Source organism: Talpa europaea, assembly GCF_964194135.1.
Source record: "Talpa europaea genome assembly, chromosome: 13".
In the NCBI taxonomy this organism is placed as follows: Eukaryota; Metazoa; Chordata; class Mammalia; order Eulipotyphla; family Talpidae; genus Talpa; species Talpa europaea.
Window position 1 is genome coordinate 26,926,224 of NC_140080.1, and position 20,719 is coordinate 26,946,942.

The 20,719-nt window shown below is 44.0% G+C and overlaps 1 protein-coding gene across 3 annotated transcripts in view; it reads left to right on the forward strand.

Moving 5' to 3' along the window:
- The window catches only part of SLC22A4 (solute carrier family 22 member 4), a gene marked incomplete at both ends in the record, with an annotated part of 43,390 nt that overhangs the window by 16,874 nt on the left and 5,797 nt on the right, over positions 1-20,719 (forward strand). For 2 of the 3 annotated variants that reach the window (XM_084251896.1, XM_084251897.1), the window contains 5 exons: positions 915-1,069; positions 9,818-9,989; positions 14,888-15,014; positions 18,202-18,302; positions 20,285-20,499. In XM_084251896.1, coding sequence (XP_084108022.1) covers positions 915-1,069; positions 9,818-9,989; positions 14,888-15,014; positions 18,202-18,302; positions 20,285-20,499 — 770 coding nt within the window. The remainder of the gene's footprint in view (positions 1-914; positions 1,070-9,817; positions 9,990-14,887; positions 15,015-18,201; positions 18,303-20,284; positions 20,500-20,719) is intronic. The other variant, XM_084251898.1, reaches the window with a different exon arrangement.

Here is a 20,719-nt window from a genome sequence, read left to right on the forward strand (position 1 = left end):
GTTGGGCATTGGAGCTACAGAGCTCATATTTTGGGGGAGACGTATGACAGTTCCAGAAAGAATGCTCCATAGGCCCCTTAGTGTTCAGTGGGGGCCAGAGCAGGAAGATGGAAGTGCAAAATGGTTGCACTGGGGAGAGCTTCCCAGTGCCTTGACTGAGCTCTCTCTTAGCAGTAAGTCCCTCCCTCCCTTATAGTGGGGGACTGATGGGACTCAAAACCCAAATGCCTGATTTTGAAAAATGGCATGAGAGACTATTCTGCTCACACCCATTGATCACTATCAGAATGTGAAATTAAGTCTTAAGTCAACTACAATGTCACTAACGGACATTGCTAGCAGATATACTTCCCACAGAGCAGTGGTTCACCATTTTGATTGTGCATTAGTCTTACCTGGGAATTTTTTTTAAATCTCAATTTCCAAGTGGCATCCCAGACAATCAGAATTTTAGGAGGCAGGGTTCTGGCCTCAGTATTTTGGAAGCTCTCCAGGTGATTCCATGCGTAGTCAAGATAGAAAACCACTGTCGTACTAGAATTTGAATTGATAGAATCCCCACGTTGCTACTATTAGCTGTATCTGCAGTCTGCACTGTGACCACTTTCCAAAAATGCAGTGGCAGCTTCTACCTGTGGCCCATCCTAAAGAGCAGATTTCCACATAGTCCTTGGATAAGATACTCTGTACTTTTGAGATATGGTGGCTCCACAGGAAGCTTAGAATCTCAAAAGGTATGTGGATGTCTGAGACCTCACCAAGGAGAAACTGGGGAGGATGTGATAGGGAAAAAGTATCACAGCCCTGAAAAATGCACTCTGCAGTGAGGCCTGACTCAGGGCTGGCCACATGCTCTGAGTATCAGAGACTGTTACCTGCGCGGGCCATGTTTTGTGCTGTGCTGTACTCTACAGGTTTGGCAGAAAGAACATCCTCTTTGCAACCATGGCTGTGCAGACTGGCTTCAGCTTCATACAGATTTTCTCCATCAACTGGGAGATGTTCACCGTGCTATTTGTCATCGTTGGCATGGGCCAGATCTCCAACTACGTGGTGGCCTTCATACTAGGTAGGAATGGCTTCTGACTCACAGAGCTCCTCTTTCTGACCCCAGGAAAAAAGGGGCCACTGGAGAAGGCACAGTAGTGCTCCTACACAGCAGAGAAGGAAGTACCTCTACCCATGGGCTGTGCTTCTAAAAGGTGATCAGACTTGGTTATATGTGTATTGGGGAGGGGGGCTATAGTCAATCATGGACAAAGTAGGCTCTTGCAGAGAGCCATCTCTGTGCTGGGCCCTGAAGTGTGGTGGTGAATAAGAACTGGAGCTGGTAGGAATCAGCCACAAGGTAACTGACACACATTTTGGGGAGCACTAGGCCTACTGGGAGAGGCACAGAATGGGAGATCTTAGAGTGAGAGACTGCCTAGGGGTGTTTTTGATCGGAGCTATGAAAGCTCAAGATTTCTGCCTGGGCTAGTGCAAAGGGTGTTCCTGGAAGGTGTGCATGACCTGTGAAGGGGGACTTAGGGTAGTTAGGTAGTTTAGGGTGGCTGGTCCACAAGTGGAGGAGGCACATGCCAGGCAGAAATTCAATGCCAGTCCACTGGCGTTGGACACATCTAGTCTCACCCTGAGTCACAGTGCACCCCCATTGCATATCAGCTACATGCAGGACAAGCCTCACTGCACTGATAGTAGTCCTGTCTCCTAGCTGCAATCTTGCTTCTGGAATACGAGGCTGTATGTGAGACCCGTATAGCAAAAGGCTATGAAGAGACCCCCAGAGCCCTCACCAGTTTTTCCTGGGAGGAAATGAGACAAGATTCACACAGGTGGATCAGGGTCTTCCGCCTGGAGTGACAATCCCCAATGTGCCCTCTGCACCAGTGAGAGAAGGGAAAATGATGAGCGCCTCTGGGACAGTGGACACAGATCCCCATAATCTCTAGTGTGATAACATATTCTTGCTAGCTCAGTGAGGTCCCAGTCTGTCTCTGTTGTCACCGTATGATTAATAGCATCCTTTTAATATAGGTCTAATGATTCTTGTCTCAAAATCCTGAATCTAGTAAGATCATTCTGATCAGTTCTAAGAGTCTAAATTACTCACTGGTTTTGGAGATGTTTTGTTCTTTTTGTTGAGAATGTTTATACTCTGTCAGGTTACCAAGATGGAATTATTCAAATTCCATACCTTTAATCATTTGTGAAAAACCCCTTGCCACAGGCCCAGGCTCAATGTCTACAGAGGAGGGGAGAACATACTGCAGCCCCCTAGTGGCAGCAGATGGCACCCTCCTCTATAGCTCCAAGGGGAGGGGGGGCCTCTCTCCTCCCTGCAGTAGAAGGAGAGGAACAAGACTTTTTTTTTTTTTGAGCATTTTTATTTTATTTTTATTTTATATATATTTTACATAATTTTTCATTTTTGCACAGTGTATGCATTTTCATCTTGGTTATAGTCTCCATACAATTCCCACTCCCCTTGTTTTGATCCTGCTCCCTCCTCACCCCCCGTGTAGTGTGTCTCTGATTTATAGTTGCTTCTTTTTATTTATTTATTTATTTTTTTATAAAGGCATGTTTTCTTTCTTTCTTTCTTTCTTTCTTTGTTTGTTTTGTTTATACATGCACTGGGTACAGTCAGAAGCGCGGGAGGGTGAGAGAATCCACCAGAGCCAGAGCGGGGAGCAGAGCAGGCAGAAGGACCGAAGTACACTGCGGGAGCAGCGGGCGGCAGGAGAGGTCTGCACACCATGTGGGACCCTCCTCCGGTGGCCGGGAAGCAGCCGGGGATCGAACCGGCGCCGCAGAGGCCGCGGGCAGCTTCGCAACCCAGCGCTCAACCGCTGCGCCACCGGGGAGGCCCTATAGTTGCTTCTTGATTTTGATTTTTACTTTATTGTAATTGGAACAAGACTTCCTTTAAGAAGGTCAGTCATGTAGAGGACACAGAACTTCAAGCCAGTGGTGTTGGAAACTGGAGGTTGAAGGAATATAGGACAGAATCTGTGATCTCCTAATGCCTGGTGGTCCCAAAGACACAGACTCCTGGGTACAGCAAAGCCTACTGTCCTCAGATTCTGAATCTTCCAGAACTCATCTTCCTCCTGTCCATCAACATGCAGCTCTCCCTGGAAAACCCATTGTGTGGCTCTACTTGGGCCAGACACCAGCAGACCCTTTTAGGAGAACCAAAAGGACTGGAATGAAAGGATAGAGACTCATGGTGAAACAAGAAGGTGTAAAATCATGGGGATTGGGAGTCAGGTGGGCTTTTTGCCTAGCATGGCTTCCCCTAGGTTCTGTTTGGGCTCTGCCTTTCCAGGAGCACCGGGTGCTTCTGGAGCCACTGAAACTCTCCCGTGTAAGTGGATGAGGCTGGGAGAACCCTCTGCAGGCCTCCTGCAGGAAAGATCTGCTCACTTTGATCTAACACTAGGACTTAACTCCCTTCCCTGCTCCCGGTGCTGAGAAGAGTGAGAGGACAAAGGGGAAGGTCAGTAAGATCATTCAGAGCTTGGATGTGTCAAGCCAGTGATTGGTGGGTGTGGTCAAGGCTCTGGGTGCACCTGGCTCCCTAATCAGCCTGTGTCTGGGCCTGTTGTAGGGTGCAACTGGGGGCCTCCCTGACTCTAGTTTTACTCCACTGTGCTCTGCAGGAAACTGCTGACTTTTCTGTCCTGGTATGACAGTCTTTATTGGTCTGAACATTTAAGAGTGCCACTGAAAACCAACCTGCTCCGTGGAGCAGCCACTTCCTCTTCAGCTCCTGGGATGGGGTGGGGCTAGGGGCACCATACAGAGGCTGGCTTGACTGAAGCTCAGCAGCGCTCTCTGGTGTTTCAGGGCTGAAACAGTAGAACTTAGGGGTTTTTGATGGGGAAAAAAAAAAACAACTTAAGTTTGAGATCTAGGTGTGGCATTCTCTCAGTGCCTCCGCTTTTGCCCTTGGCTTCTGGGAAGGGTTGGTAAGACCCAGAGATGTTTGTTTTGTTCTATTTTCTCTTTTTTTCCCCTTAGTGCAGCTTTTGTTCACTGCAAAATTGTGAGGAAGGTATAGACACTTCCCATATACAGCCATACTCTCCCCCATTAACAACATTCCCCATCAGGGTGTACATTTATAAAGATTTAAGAGTCATAACATTAGGGCCTCTCCAGTGGCGCAGCGGGTTGAGCGCAGCGAAGCTGTCCATAGCTCTTCAACACAGGTTCAATTCCCGGCTGGCCAGGGAGATACCCACATGGCGTGGCAGACCTCTCCTGTCCTGCCCGCTGCTCCCCTCAGCAGTGTACTTCTGTCTATCTGCCTGTTCTGCTCCCTACTCTGTCTCTGGTGAATCCTCCCACCCTCTTGTGCTTCTGGCCTGTACCCCAGTTCTTGTATGAATAAATAGATCTTTTAAAAAAATACAAAAAAAAAAGAGTTGTAACATTATTCAGGAAGCTGAATTACAGCTACTCTCAAAGTAATGCAGAAATGGATTCTCTTGCTCTGCTTTGTAAAAAGTATAAAGCCCACCAGAGTTGTAGGAGATAAGACTAGGTGAGGAAGGAACAGTGAAACCCACAGGAACATAAAGTGGATACAGGTGGAGAGGAGGGCTCAGACAGTGATGCTGCTTCAGGAGGAAGTGACCATCAGGACCAAGGACACTGACACTACCCACACGCTAGTACTCCCTCAGAATCTACTATTCCCAGAAATAAACCCTTTCCATCTTCCAGAGCCAACATGTCGGTAAGTATCCTTCTTTATCCCTCAAGAGCTAGTTTTTCTACACAGTTAGCTTCCTCTTATCTTGACCAATCCATAACTCAGTATTTACCCAGTACTCCTAACATCCTCCCCCTATGCAATATTTGTTACAACATGTTTAATTATTTAAGACTCTGCTGCTTCTGATGTCTGACTTGTCCTTCATCTTGATAAGTTTGTAACTGATGTCATCTTCCTTTATAACTTTGGCTATCAGGAGACTTGGGTAAATTTGAAGTTTAACTGTATTTATCATGCTGCCTTTATCAACCATTTTTAAATACTTGTAAATTGAGATATAATTTTCCATGTTGTCGTACTCACTCTTTGAAAGTATCTAACTCATTGATGATTAGTATTTTCAAAAAATTGTACAACCATCAACTCTAACATCAAAACATTTCCATCATTCCCAAAAGAAATCAGCCCATTAGCAATCCCCACCACAACCCCTGTTCCTCTCTTTCTCTAATCCCCGGAAACCACTCATCTACTCTCCGTCTCTATGGATCTGTCTAGTCTGAACAAGTCCTATAAATGGATTCATTTACAGAGACAATATATGGTCTCTGTGACTATTTTCCTTAATGTTTTTGAGGTTGATCCATGTTCCAGCAAGAATCAGCTTTCTGTTGTGTGGCTCCTCCACATTTTGTTCATCTGTTTATGAGTCAGTGGACATCTGGGTTGTTTCCACTTTGGGAAATTATGAATAATGCTAGTATGAACATTTGACTACAAGTTTTTGTGGATCTGTATTTTCAGTTCTCTTGGGTATGTACCTAGGATTTGAATTGCTGGTTTATATGGTCATTTTATGCTCAACCATTTGAGGAACTGCCAGGTTGTTTTCCAAAATGATCAGCTATGGATTTAGTTCTTTTCTCTAAGTCATAACTTTACTTTTCTTGGTAGTCTAATGTTACCAATATTTTCTTGTATTCAACTTAAAAGATACCTCAAAATCTTCAAGAGATGAGATAGGGTGTAAAAAAAAATACACACACACACACATCTATATATATAATGCAAAAATTTGTTGGCACCCCTTATTGGCACTACAACGTGTTGGGGGGAACTGGAGACTCAGGAAAGAGTAAGCACTTGTTTCTGTGTGTTCTTAAGGAGCTCACGTCTGGTGAGGCTGCAGCCTCCAACGTACTTGTTATTGAGGACATGATTATGGGCAGAGGCTGGAGAGAAGGTTAGCTTCTTTGGGCACATGCAGAGATAGGAAAGTTTGCTTTTGACTAGAATTATCTGTGAAGGTTAATAAAGGGGAGAGAGGAAGCTCTGAGCAGAAGAATATCTGGTTCATTTGAAGTGAATTCTGTGTATTTTTTGGGAAGCAATGACATCGGGTCTCTTGGTGAAAGACATTGGACTTTCCCACCATTCCCTTGATGTCTAGTATAGCTCAACTCTCTGAGCAGGATAAAAGAATGCTCTATCCCTGAACACCTACATATCTCGGACTTGTCTCATGTTGGCACTTTAGGAACGTGATCACAGTCTTCATAATAGTAACTCCATGAAGCAAGGCTTAGCAAAGCCATTGTTGTAGCAAATGAGTGTGAAGGAGCCCACACTCTCTGCACATGCCTAATGGAGGGCACTCCCAGTCCAGGGGCACTGGGTTCCACCCCATGTCCTGGCAATTGTACCACAGTCTTGTTTTGTTTTAGCTCAGTCTTGTTTTTATGAGCTGGGGTCTGCTGCAGTCCTCTGTTGGTCAGAGGAGGGCAGATTCTGCCTCCATCTGCAGTGATTCAGTGGTTCCTGGGCTGACTACTACAGAAGGACCCTGATGGATGTGGAAGTGAGCCTGGTCCTCTCTGAGTCACTACCTCTTGGAAAGTGCTCAAATTCAGGTAGAGAGGACAGGATGTAGGCAAGTGCTCCTGGCAAGGACATGCCCCTTTGATTGAAATGTCAGTTTCACTTCCAAATTTAGGCTCAGCTATACCAAGACCAACTGGGTTTTGCCCTAAGAAAAAAAACCTGGGGCTAGAGGAGACCAGGATGGGCATCCCCATAGGTAGAATAGAACCAGAAGTCACCACTGTTGCTGTCTCGCTGACAGCTAGGATGTTCGTGGCAGCTGCAGGCATCAGGTCTGTCTCCTAGTGTTATCAGAGGAGGCTGGCTGGCCCTCAATTGATTCAAAAAACTTCTCGGGAAGGGAAAAAGCCTCACTTCTGAAAGGAGAGTATGGCCTCCCCCAACTCCTACACATGTCTCCTGGAGAGTCCAGGTTTTGTCCCTAGGTGATTATTTTTTTTCTAGAAGATATCCATCAGTCAAATAGTCTTAAATCCCCCACTTATTACATATGTGTGGTTTGTTTCAACTCTTTACATCATGTCTGATTATGTGTAAAATAGTCATATCAGTTCTTATTTAAATGTCGTAGAGATTCAGAGAAATAATATATGAACACCTAGCCTCGAGCCTGGTCCAAAGTGCCCACTCATAATGCTGGCTGTGATGATGATGACGATGATGATCTTGATGATGGTGTTGAAGGAAAGGTGATTATCTAAAAGTCACTGAGCAGGAGGTCAGGCTAACAAACAACGCTTCAGGTTCATGCCATCATATTAGTCCACAGAAAGGCCCAGAAGTAGCTTGACCAAGCTTCACTCTGTCCCCTGTGGAAGCTCTGCATGGTTAGAATAAGTCTGTTCTGCTATGAGACCCAAGCTTAAAGAGGGAGATTATCCAGCAATTCAGTGGTATAACGTCTCTCTCTTCTCTTATCAGGGCCATGGAAGTATGAGGGCGCCTCTCGTGGCCTCACAATCCTACAAGATTCTCACTTGTTCCTGTGCACTTTCTCTTTTCCATAATCAAATCCTCTGCTGCTTCACTTCCGAATCTCTGCTTAAGAATAAAGCACCGCTATTCTCTCCCATATCATGATAATCACAGTGTTTAGAAACCATGGCATGGTGAGTCTTCCCAAGGAGTGGTAGGAAGGTCAATGATGAGGTAAGAAAAGATTTGGAAATAACACTCATGATCCCCAGAGCAGTTAGGCTTCATCTTTAGAAATGAGTTTAGAGATTGAGAAATGTCCCCAGTGTTTAGGGCTACTGTCTGCAGCCTGTGATATGAGAAGCACACAGTACTGACTATTATCAGCCTAGCTTTCAGAAATGGCTGTTCAAGAGGGCACCACAGAGGCACTCATTTATGCTGAGTGAAGAAGTGATGTGAGAAAGGCAATGTGAAAGGGAAGTCGATTGTGGTAGTAATTTTACTGCTTCTATGGAATTAGCCCTTAACTCCTTAATCTGTGCTCAGGGTATATAAAACACTATTGAGAAAGTCTCCCTTGAATGCCAAGCCTGGATAACCTTGAATGAGCTGCTCTGTATTTTCTGGGCTACTTCTTAGTGGGCAGAACTGAGACCAAAGGTAGGCTATTACCATTAGCCAGATCTCCACCCCACAGCAGAGTGCCAAGAGTGGACTCTGTGAAGGGCCTGGAGCTCTGTGACTACAGAAGGAGATTGTTCTTGGACTCGCCCATCTCAAACCAAGAGTTCCAAGGGACAGGCCGTGTCTCAGGAAGAACTGATGCTGTTGATCTGCTGCGGCTCTGAGCATGGCAGGATCCAAAAGCCACCTGCCGGTCCTCTCTCATAACAGGCTCAACACTGAGCAGTCCTGGGCCTTTATGGTGTTCTGGGAAAACTGGGGTGTTCCCAGGGTATGTGGCCAGCTCCAGGGTTGCCACCTGTCAGGGCAGAATGGGTCCTTTTTTGCTTTCTTGCTCTAAATGGACTGTGTCTGTCTGGGGCTAATCTCTGGGCACAATGTGACTATGGGTGAAGTCAGTCCTGGGCGCTGGGGGTTGCTCATTGCACCTCTGGAGCCAGCTGGATTCTATTTAACATTTCTGAAGGCTCAAGGGTTGCTAAGGGTATCCTAATATGTCTCAGTATCTGCAGCCTCTCTGCTGTTTCCCCATGGGCCAGCACTGTTTATTTGCAGTGCAGGATGTGGAAAAGGCTACATGCACCGTGACCCCACATAGCCCCTCAGAAGAACCCTGACTTGTCCCCTGAAGTGTCTTCTCTGCTCCTCATCCTGGGACTCTCATTTTGGAATCGTGATTTTTCTCATAAAGGATTACTGCCTGGAGCTGGGCATGTTATTTCTGTGACATGAGATGGACTTTAAAATGTTTGTTCTTTTAATGAATATTTTAAACATTAAATATTTAAATGGCTCCTTTATGGACCTTACCCAAATGGCTTCCTTAAAACCTTATGAAAGGGCCTCCCTGGTGGCGCAGGGTGGTTGAGCACAGCGCTGTGAAGCTGTTCACAGCCTCTGCAGTGCTGGTTAGATCTCCGCCGGCCTCGGAAGCAACCTCCATGGCGAGCAAACCTCTCCTGTCTCTCCTGCTGCTCCCCTCAGCAGTGTGTTTCGTCAGTCTGCCTGTTCTGTTCCCCGCTCTGTCTCTGGTGAATCCTCTCTCCCTCCCACGCATCTGGCCTGTGCCCCAGTTCTTGTCTAAAATAAAATAAATCTTAAAAAAATAAAAAAACCTTATGAAAACTGGGCCTCCCCAATGGCACAGCGGGTTGAGTGCCACACTGTGAAGCTGTCCGCAGTCTCTGCAGCGCGGATTTGATTCCTGGCCAGCCAGGGAGAAACCCACGTGGTGGCAGACCTCTCCTGTCTCCCCCGCTGCTCCCCTCAGCGGTGTCTTCAGTCCTGTGCCTGTTCTGCTCCCCACTCTGTGTCTGGTGAATTCTCTCACTCTCCCGCACCTCTGACCCAGTTCTTGTATAAATAAATAAAATCTTAAAAAATATATTAAAAAAAAAACCTTAGGAAACCGCAACCCTCTATAAGGTGGTATGTCTGGGATCACTTCCCACCTTCCTCCACCCTGACCTCTCCTGCTGTGGGCCATGAATCCAACGCCTTCTCCCTTTTCTAAATGGTTGAGTTTGAACTCTGACTACCGGGTAATGATATAAATAGCAAATATTAAAGTGAGTTAAAATGCTAACACTCCTCCCTTGTTTTGAACAGGAACAGAAATTCTTGGCAAGTCAGTTCGTATTATATTCTCCACGTTAGGAGTGTGCACATTTTTTGCAGTTGGCTACATGCTGCTGCCACTGTTTGCTTACTTCATCAGAGACTGGCGGATGCTGCTGCTGGCGCTGACGGTGCCGGGGGTGCTGTGCGTCCCGCTGTGGTGGTGAGTGTGGCTTGGTCCCAGACAGCCCCCTGCTGCAGGGCCAGCACGCCTGGAGCCCAGAGCCTGGTGCTGACCCTACTGTGGGCTTGTGTGATGTCACTGGAGCAGAGGCCTCGAGGCGCAGACAGTGTCCCCCTCCTTGTGGGTGGGCCTGTGTGCAGGGATTTGATTCTCCACTGGCCCACTTGTCTCAGGAAATCTAGTCCCCGCTTTTCTCTGTTGTTGTTGGTTGTTGTTGTGGAAATGATGCTTTGGGTTTTGTTATTTTTAACTCTGCTCCCTCCCCTTTTGACATCTTTCTCTCCTAGAAATCATCTTTCTTCTTATGGATTCCACCAATGTAATTTCTTCAAACTTCCCTAGCACCTGTGGATTAGTATCTCAGGTGGTCTTATTTCTCTGCTTTGGCTGGAAGAGAGACTACTTTTGCTTAATGAGTTGTTAGAGAAATACCCTCTTCTCTCCTGCCACAACCCTCCGGTCCATTCTGACACATTAGTGTGGGAATAACAAAGTTTGGAATAGTGGCTGCAGCTTTACCCAATACGATTACCCAGAATATTTCACCTAGGAGAAGAGAATAAGAGTAATGAAATAAGGTCCCAGCCACGCCCTCTTTTTTTTGGAGTTCTCATTTCTTTGGTTTTTCATACTTAAGTGTGAGAAAAGGAAATTCCTTCCATATGGGGGTCTGGCACACTCTATAGCAGACTTTATTCATTTTTCTTGGTTTGGTTTCATGATATCACAATCAAATCTCCCAGCCCTGACTGGTTTCAGTGAACTGCCTAACCTCCACCTGCTTACCCATAATGAAAGCATCTTCCAGTTTTTGGAACTCACAGTTTAGGCTAGCCCTCACGGTGCCCTGTCCTTTGGCCCCTCTGTCTAGGAAACACCCTTGAGGTCCTTTGCCTGCAAGTGTTAACACCCATATAGGCTGACAGGCCACAAGTCTTGGTCTTGCTGGACCAGGTGGCTATGGTTGGACCATGCCAAGCTACTGTCTTTCTATGACCTCTAAGACTGCTCTGGTTTACCAATGTAAATTCTTGGTGTGGGATGTGAATGAAGGGAGAGAGCACTTTTTTTTTCATACTTCCCTGGCATTTGAGAGATTGTATGTTAAAAGTTATATATGATTTTGACTTAGAGATTTCCTTTGGAACCCAGTATGTGAGTCAGGAAAGTTTATAGTAAATAAGCGCAGGCCATTATCTACACAGCCCTGCCTCCAAGAAAAACACTCCTAATTCACAAGAAGAAAGCAATGTTATAAAACAAGAATCACCACCATCGTCATCATCATCATCACCATCATCATACCCTCTGTCCCTCTCTCCACAATCCCCTTGCCAACTGAATTTATTGTAAAAGAGGATGATGATCAGAGGGTTTTTTTGGAGGGGGGTGGAGAAAGCTCATTTTTAAAAATAAGCATTAAATATATTTGGAACAGCAGAAGGTTAAGTAATTTCTTATGTACAATTAAACTGAAGCAGTACTTCAATGGGATTTGTAAGTATTTTTTATCACTGAAAGGATTTTTCTTATCACTAAATTGTATTTGGCAATTATTGCAAGTTGCCTACAGATAGGGCCATGATACTGTTTTGAGCCAGGGAAGGTTGTGTGCATGTCTGTATGTATGTGTTTCTATATCTTTCTCTTTCTTTTTGGAAATCCTGTAATATCCCTTTGAGGTAGCTTATTTGATCAATTAATTAGGGTGCTGGGTGGTAGAGAACTTTGTCAGTTAACTATGTACACACAGTAAATACTGTTTCTTAGGCAAAGGTAACTTTTTTACATAGTTGTAAAATTCCATTATATTCCATTGCCAAAGAAATATTAAGAACTTTGTATAGCTGTATAAAAAGCAACTAATTTTTTAAAGAATAAACATTTCAAAGTCAGCAAAAAAAAAAAAGACACATTTTTCAAAGATTATTTTCTGTCTCTTCTGAGAAAGGATTTGGATCATCTATTTCCCTGGCTCCAGTTGTGATTTTGGTCTAAAACCCCAGCACTTTAAATATATACTATAATAAAACTTATGTTGAGAGAGAGAATAAACATAAAAATAAAAGGGCCATGATTAACCAGAAGAGATTAGTAAGGATTTTTGCCATAGAACCAATAACACAGGAAGGGACAGCTGTGATATGTCAGCATCCTGAGTGTTCAGCAAAGAAGGTCCATCCCAGCAGGAGCAGCCTCACTCTTTACTAAAAAAGAATTACTTTTCCTGTTGCTTACACACCAGACCAGGAATGTCTTGGCTGCTGCATACTGTACCAGGGACAGGATTGCCTCAGCCAGAGGGTGGCTCTGGCCCCAGGCCAGAACTAACCAGCTGCGTGCTAGTTCTGAAATTTTAATAACAATAGTTATTAGTGTGGGAATAACAAAGTTTGGAATAGTGGCCGCAGCTTTACCCAATATGATTACCCAGAAGATTTCACGTAGGAGAAGAGAATAAGAGTAATGGAACAAGGTCCCAGCCACACCCTCTTTTTTTTGGAGTTCCCATAAAAATATTTTCCCATAAAAATAAAATCATTACTCTGACCATCTTGTTCTTGAAGACGAGACTTCTGAAGGGGTCCTTATCTGTCCAGGTGGGCTGGGAGGACATGGGAAATGCTTGGGGCTCAGTGCTGCCTGTTGCCTCCTCAATCAATTTGCCACATACAAGTCCCAGCACTGAACAGCCTTCTCTGTTCAATTTGAATTAAATCCACAGAGAGATTAAAGGGTATCTCATGTGGCACTCCACTAACTTTTAAAATGATCAGCTAGACTTGAGACTTTTGAATTAGTACGACTTTTGGGTGTGCAAAGTAGAGATCCCAGGGCCTCCCCGGTGATGCAACAGGTTGAGCTCAGTGCTGTGAAGCTGTCCACAGCCTCTGCAATGCAGGTTCGATCCCCAGCTGGCCAGGGAGATACCCACATGGTGTGGCAGAACTCCCCTATCTCGCCCGCTGCTCCCCTCAGCAGTGTATTTCAGTCAGTCTGCCTGTTCTGCTCCCCACTCTGTCTCTGGTGAATCCTCTCACCCTCACACACCTCTGGCCTGTACTCCAGTTCTTGTATAAATAAAGAAATCTTAAAAAAAAAAAAAAGTAGGGCCTCCCTGGTGAACTAGGGGTTGAGTCTCAGCACATGATCAGGCTACGGCCAGAATTTGATCCCCAGGCAAGGAGCTAACCCACATATGGCACAGCAGACCTCTCCTGTCTTGCCCACTGCTCCCCTTGGCAGTGCATTTCAGTAAATGCGCTTGTTCTGCTCCCCACTCTGTCTCTGGTGAATCCTCTCACCCCTGATAACCTCTGGCCTACACTCCAGTTCTTCTACACAAAAATATAAATAAATAAATAAATAAATAAATAAATAAATAAATAAATAAATAAATAAATAAATGGAAAGGCTTGGCATTAAATGACCACTTTACTTACTGTAACCAAGGTATGAAAGGAGTGTGTATGTAGAGAGTGGGGAAGGAGCCCACAGGGGCCATTTGGAGAAAGCTTTACAATTTCTAGCCGACTAAATGTTTGGAACTTGAGACCATTGACTACCCTATAGCAAGAGCTTGTGGTGAGAAAGGTAGGAAATTTCTAAGCACAACCTGGTTAGAGAAAGCTTTTTGCTCAGAAGTAGAGCAGCCCATGAAGTACACTGCGTCTATGCATTAAGACCTCTAATTCCACACAAATACAGCAGCCATAGCCCCATGCAGTTATTAAGATTAAAACAGAATAAACTTAAAAATTCATTTCCTCAGGCACACAGGTCTCACTAGTCCAATAACCAGCCATATGTGGTTAGTGGTTACTGCAGTGAAAAGTGCAGATACAGAACACTGCAGAAAGTTCTCTTAGACAGCAGAGTTGTAATTATTGAAGGCCCATTGAAGCAACATCACAATTGCTTCAGGGACTACCTAAGGACATATTCTGAAAAATATATCCAGCATTCACTTGTTAACCCATATGCACTAGCTGGAGAAGGGAGTTGGGGGTTGGCCATTAGTTAAGTTTGTGTTTTGCTCTGAGGTCCCTCCTAGTGAGTCTTTGGAGGAGCCCATTAATTATTGGAAACCTCTGTGTCTTCTTGTAATTTATTTTCTAGGACAACTAAGTACTGATGAATAGGTAAAAAGAGTCCAAGAAATTTGGAAAGAACAGGGAAATATAAATAAATATGAATGTAATAAAAATAAATATAAGTACAAAGAAGAAAAATTAGAAAAGAAGTCAACTATGTCTGAGTATCAGTTATAAATGTGGATAGACTGTGTAACTTTAAAAAATTAAGTTTCCAGATATTACAAAACAAAAACTGGGCTGGGTACTGTTTTGCGAATCTGCTGAGGCATGGGACAGCTCCCTGGAAGGTGCCAGTGTGGTCCCTGACTCCTCCAGCTACAGAAGCAGAGATTCCCAGGAGCAGAGATACCTGGCCATCCTTTACCTGAAAAGCTTGTGACCATCACCAGCCAGGGCACCAGGGGTTCTCATAGAGATGGACACGCTGAAAAGACTAGACTTACTGTCTAGTGGGCTGTCTCTTCCTTGAGCCACAGTGACTGTTAAGTTTTGGATGGCCTTCTCCTGTTGCCTTGACTTAAGCACACCCACAGTTAATGTTACCCCAAGTACAACTGATGATTGATCTTGTGATTTGATCCAAATTTGGAGACTTGAGGTGGCTTTGGTCATTCCTACAAGTAATTTATTCTTATTTCAATGAAAATCTTAGGTCTCCTTCCCAACTTGCTTTTAAAAGACAAACTAGAATTTCACAAAATCAAAATTACTGGGGAGCAGCTTAATGCTATCAAACCCTATTATTGTGAAAAATTATAAACTATTAAACATAAATTCTAGGTTTATTCCTGAATCTCCCCGATGGCTGATATCCCAGCGAAGGTTTCAAGAAGCTGAAGATATTATTCAAAAAGCTGCAAAAATGAATAACATAGTTGCCCCAGTGGTGATTTTTGATCCTGTGGAGGTAAGCATTTGGGAATTTCCTCTTGAGATCAGCTACACATTATTGATTTTATGGAACTTAATTCAACCTGTTTTGAGTGCCTACTATACCAGGCACTGTAGGAAACCTTAAGAACATGATTAAGTTCTGAGATAAAATCTGCCTTAAAGGGTGGGGTAAGAATGAAGTGCAATAACATGTGTAAATTGCTTAGCATATGGCAAATGCTGATGAAATATTAGTTGCCTTCCTTTTCTGCAAGTTTATCTCCAACATTTTATTGGTATTGCAACATACCATTGGTGCAGTTACATACTGGTGATGTTTGAATGTCAGGATTAAGTGGGGAAAAAAGTTTTTGAGGACTATTCTACTCATGGGTTCCCACTGCACCCTGAATCCCCCTGAAGTCTGCTGAGGAAACTCTGCAGGCCCTTATTCTTGCTATGTCATGTCTAGAACCTGAAGGGCTAAGAGCACAGACCGGCAGACTTACAGGTGGTGTCAGGGAAAAGCCAATATTCTGTGGAAGCAGCTGACAGTGAGGACTTGCAGTCCCCTCAGCCATGCCCTGTGCAGAAAAGACTGGAAAGATTAGACACAGTCCCTGTAGTTAAGGAGCATAGAAAGTAATAATGTAACTGAGAGTGTAAAGGGGCATAAAATGAAAGAGAAATGAGATGAGCCAGGAGGAAATACTAATGACCAAGGAGGGCACATTCTGTGCCAGAGGAGAGCAGAGTGGCAGAGGCAGGTCCAAACTGGAGAGGACACTGAGATGGGATGGGGACATACAGATGAGGAGAAAGATACGGAACTGCAACTGCTCGGGATACCCCAGGAAAACAAGGGTGGCTGCAGTGGCCCATCTTAAGTCTGCACTCCTGGCTACCCAAGAAAGCAGGACCCTGTGGAGTGTGTGGGCATGCCAGGGCCTCACCCAGGACTTCTCCATTCCTGCCCTAAAGGATCTTTGTTGGGAACAGATTCTCCAGCAGGGCTGGCAACTTAATCACAGTGGCCATGAACCCAAGCTCTCAGAGGTCTGCCAGGACAAACATCTCTTAATCCCTTGTTCTTTCGACTGAGAATTCCATTCCCAGTCTTAGTCAATTTAACTGGATGCAAAAATAACAGTGGGAGTGTCAAACACTTCTGCCTCAGGGCTGTGCTGCATGTTTTGCCAATATTAATTGGATTCGTGGTCTGATGCCTGTCTGAGAGGAACTCACAGAGGTCAGACCTACATGGATGAAAGCCGTCATAAAATATACAAGAGATACACTGATAGATCAGTGAAGTCCAATGTCGAATCACATGCTTCCGACACGCTTTGTTTCTTCCTTCTGTAAAGAAGTTCAGGCTCCATGAAACAGATTAGCCTGAACTGGACAAGCCCAGTGAGGAGAAGGGAGCTTGTGCTTTTCCAAGACCCTCCCCTGCCCTTGCTCTCCTCCCAAGCATCTCTTTAGGAGGTTTGAAGGGCCCTGTGTCTCCGAATGCAGCCTGCTCTGAGTGCCAATGGGAGGCCACCAGATGCCAGGCACAGATGATAGACTCATTTGCAGCTCATACTGACCATAGCTAGTAGCTACTACTAGAGGCTCCTCACCCCTCTTTCTTTTCAGGAGAGGGAAGAGATGGTATAGAGAAGTTTAATAATTTCCCAGTGCCACACAGCTAGAAGTCTCACCGAGGCCTTGCCAGTGCCAAAGTGTATGCTCTTACCAACTGCAATCTCCCCCCTCATGTTAGGGAGAGTGGCATTAACTTGAAAGAAATAGATTATCATCTTAGGAAATGATCTTGGCCTTCTCTGGCTTCCCTTATGCAGCACCTCAACCTACTCATGGTGCCTGGTCCAAAGGTATTTTGGTGGCCCACACAGGCCAGGGACAACCACCAGAAACTACACCACTCTTGTCTTGAGGTTTCCAAACCTGGGTCCTTATCACAGTCGCTGAGGAGCTTTAGACATACAGATTCCCAGGTGTCTGGGCCTGCAAACATCCAGATTAGGCAGGCCTGGAATGGCCTAGCAACCTATACTTTCATAGGGCCCAGAGGAAGGACCAAGTATAGCATAGATCTAACCCACAGTCCTATCTGTGCATGGCACCTCTCCCAGAGCCCTCCAGGAGAACTTCTAGCTCCCACTAGTTTATACAGGGGCTTTGCTTTGTAGCACTAACAGGGGTATATTGCTGGGGCTTGTTCTAGAATGGTACTCTCCAAATGGTACAGGAGAAAAATGCAAGATGGCTGTGCATTGTGTGAAGCAATGTCTGATTATTGTTGGAAAGAAGGAGCATCTGCCCCAGCAGGAGGTCCAGCATTCTTATATCCTTCATGGCAGACCCTTCTTCAGCCTCTCATTGTTTGCATGCTTTGTGTCTATACGGTCACAAAGTCCTTGTACCTTATCCCAAGCAATTCCCACCTCTGCTCCTTGTATCTTCTAGTTTCAATCTTGATAAGCTTGGTTACCTAGATTCCTAACACATGCCAGGGTTACTTCAGTAAATGAAAAGTAAAGGAAACCCATTGACAGCAGTGAGAAATTGCCACTAACCACTGACAGCTAGCATCTTTTCCTCGATGGCACAATAATATACTAATAACTTAAAATGTATTAGGCATTTATCATGAGTCAAATACTGTGTTAATAATATATATGTATACACACACACAACAATTTCATTTAATTTTCTCAGCTCCTAATTATTATACCCATTTTACAGAGAAGTAAACTGAGGCTCAGAGGCTAAATAGTAATTTTACTGAGGCCCTCAGTTAACATAAGTCTGTTCTGATGCTGAGACAACAATAAGTAAAGTATAAAAAGCAGTCATAGACCTCAAGGCAATTTGGGGCTATGTGGCTCTACCCACTCAACAGGTTCTAGGATCACAGCTCAGTGTGATTAAGGCCACCTTAGCAGAGTTAAGGAAATACTGTGGTAGTTGCTGTTGCATAGACAGTGAAGCCAATGTTATACATTTCAAAGGCTCCTGTCTAAAATGGGTCACAAACATTTTAAAGTGTTAGAATAAGCATCATCTTTGTAGATGTCCTTATTCTCCACAAATTCCAGACTTCTAAGCATATTCAAGGTGAAGGGGTAGTTGTATAAGTTTTTCCCAGGCTGTCATGGTTGAAGATACATCCTCACTACCTCTTAATCTCTTGGTTATTTGCATTATTTTAGCTGCAGCAGCTAACACCCATGAAGCAACAGAAAGTTTTCATTCTGGACCTGTTCAGGACTCGGAATATTGCCACAATAACCATTATGTCTGTGCTGCTATGGTAAGTAAAAAGGGGTCTGGAAATGTGACATACAGCACATAAGGATTACAACTGATTGTCTTTTTTTTTTTAAAGGTTTGTTTATTCATGCATACAAGAACTGGGGTACAGGCCAGATGTGCGGGAGGGTGAGAGGATTCACCAGAGACAGAGCAGGGAAAAGAAGAGGTAGACTGACTGAAATACACTGCTGAGGGGAGCAGCAGGAGAGACAGGAGAGGTCTGCCGTGCCATGTGGGTATCTCCCCGGCTGGCCAGGATTGAACCCACGCTGCAGGGACTGCGGACAGCTTCACAGCGCTGTGCTCAACTGCCTGTGCCACTAGGGAGGCCCAAAACTGATTGTCTTTAATTCAAGGGAACATCAGGACAAGGCCTGGATTTTCCCAAGGCAAAATAAAAATTATAGAATTTTAAGTCATTTGGAAATACCTCCATTAACTTTCAGGCATTTCTTTATTAGAAGCACGTTAGGCACTAGAAATGCCTCCAATGACTGGAAACTGGGAAAAATAAGTCGGAGGGAATAATATTTAAGTCTGTAGTATCTGTAATATTAAGTATTATTATTCAATAATTAGTATTTTTTAATATTTTAAGTTATTTAATAATTAGCTATTCCCAAAGGCCCACAGGGAAAGGGCTTGAAGTTTATGATGTCCCTAGTGCCTACAGCTAAGATGCTAATTTGGCCTCTACTTTCAGAAGCTGTACCAGCAATGGGACAGTGACTATAGAACAAGCTGTAAAATTACAAGGTTTTTTATTTGCTCACAACAAACCAACACATGATTTAGGACTAGAGGTAATGAGTTGATGTTGTAGACTAGATTTAATAATGTATCTGCTACAAAATGAGGATGGAGTGAGTGAAAGGACATGCTTACCTCATAAATGCAGCACAAAAAGAAAGATGATGATCAGAACTAGCAGGTTCAGGCTGCAGCTGGTCTATTTTTAGAGCTGTGCTTTTTGCAATTGGAAGAAATCAATGACAGGGTTTATGCCTCTGATTTACGCAAGTGTGTCCTAGGCACATGACTTCCCTCACTGTGGACCTCCTGACTTCTTATATGTCAGTATATATTATTGCTGCGAATGCATCCTGAGCTGCGGCACCAAGCCAGTCACTGATTATATTTATACTGCTCTTATGACTAAATGTGAAACCACTAACTGAATAATTAGGTTTAATTTATTGTTTAATTTCAGATTAGCCCTTGTGCTGCCCAATCTGGTAGAGTATATATAAAAAGATCAAGAATGTTCCTGGGACATTTTTCAGATATCCTTTGCTTTTCAGGCATGTTAATAATAAGCATATTTCTGCAGAGGGAAGTCTACACAGTGCAATTATTTTTTTACAGGGAAGTTACTATGTGGAAGTTAACTGGAATGACAGTATAGGCAATACACTGTGATATTTTGAAATATCATAGGACATTCACTCTTTTCCCTAATGTGAGTTTTATTAAATCAGTTGGAATTTACTCTAAGTGGATCCTACAGTACTATCTACTAGATCTTTGTTTTGGTAAGAATGAAATCTGAATTTTACATTCACTGATGTGAGTGATGTTCTTCATTCCTGTAATAGCTCTAAGGGAATGATGATGTTGCAAACTGTTCAAGGAGATACTGAAATTTGAAAATAACTAGACTAGGATAGGTATTGCTGAGTATTTATCTAGACTAGTGCCATCCAGTGGAACTTTCAGCAACAATGGAAGTGTCCTACATCTGTGTTCCCCAACACAGTAGGCACTGGTCACATGTGGCTGTTGAGCAATTATTGATGGCTAGTGTGACTGACAGACTGAATTTTTAAAATTTTATCTAATTGTAACTTATTTATATTTAAATAGCCCAAGGTGGCTACTTGCTGGACATCAAGATCTAAATAATTTCTTGACTATCATGAAATTTCAGAGTGATTCAGGTCATCATTTTGTCATTTTTGTCTTTTTTCCTTTGTCTTTCAGGATGCTGACCTCAGTGGGTTATTTTGCGCTCTCCCTGAACTCTCCTAATTTACATGGAGATGCCTATTTGAACTGTTTCCTCTCCGCCTTGATTGAAGTTCCAGCTTACTTCACTGCCTGGCTGCTCCTGCGAACTCTGCCCAGACGTTACACCATAGCTGGTGTGCTGTTCTTGGGAGGGGGGGTGCTGCTCTTAATTCAACTGGTGCCTGCAGGTAAGGCATTAGCCAATATTAACAGCTTGCCAGAAAAAATCCATACTTGCTGAGGCTAGTTATCAGTCACTGTTTCCTGTTTCTGCATCCTTTACATCACAAACCATTCATGAATCAGTACACAAGTGATTACCAGGTAATTTCCTGTTTGAAACAACTCCCTTCAAACAGAGCAGTCAACTTCTGACAATCAGAAATCACTAGAAGAGGAAGAATAACT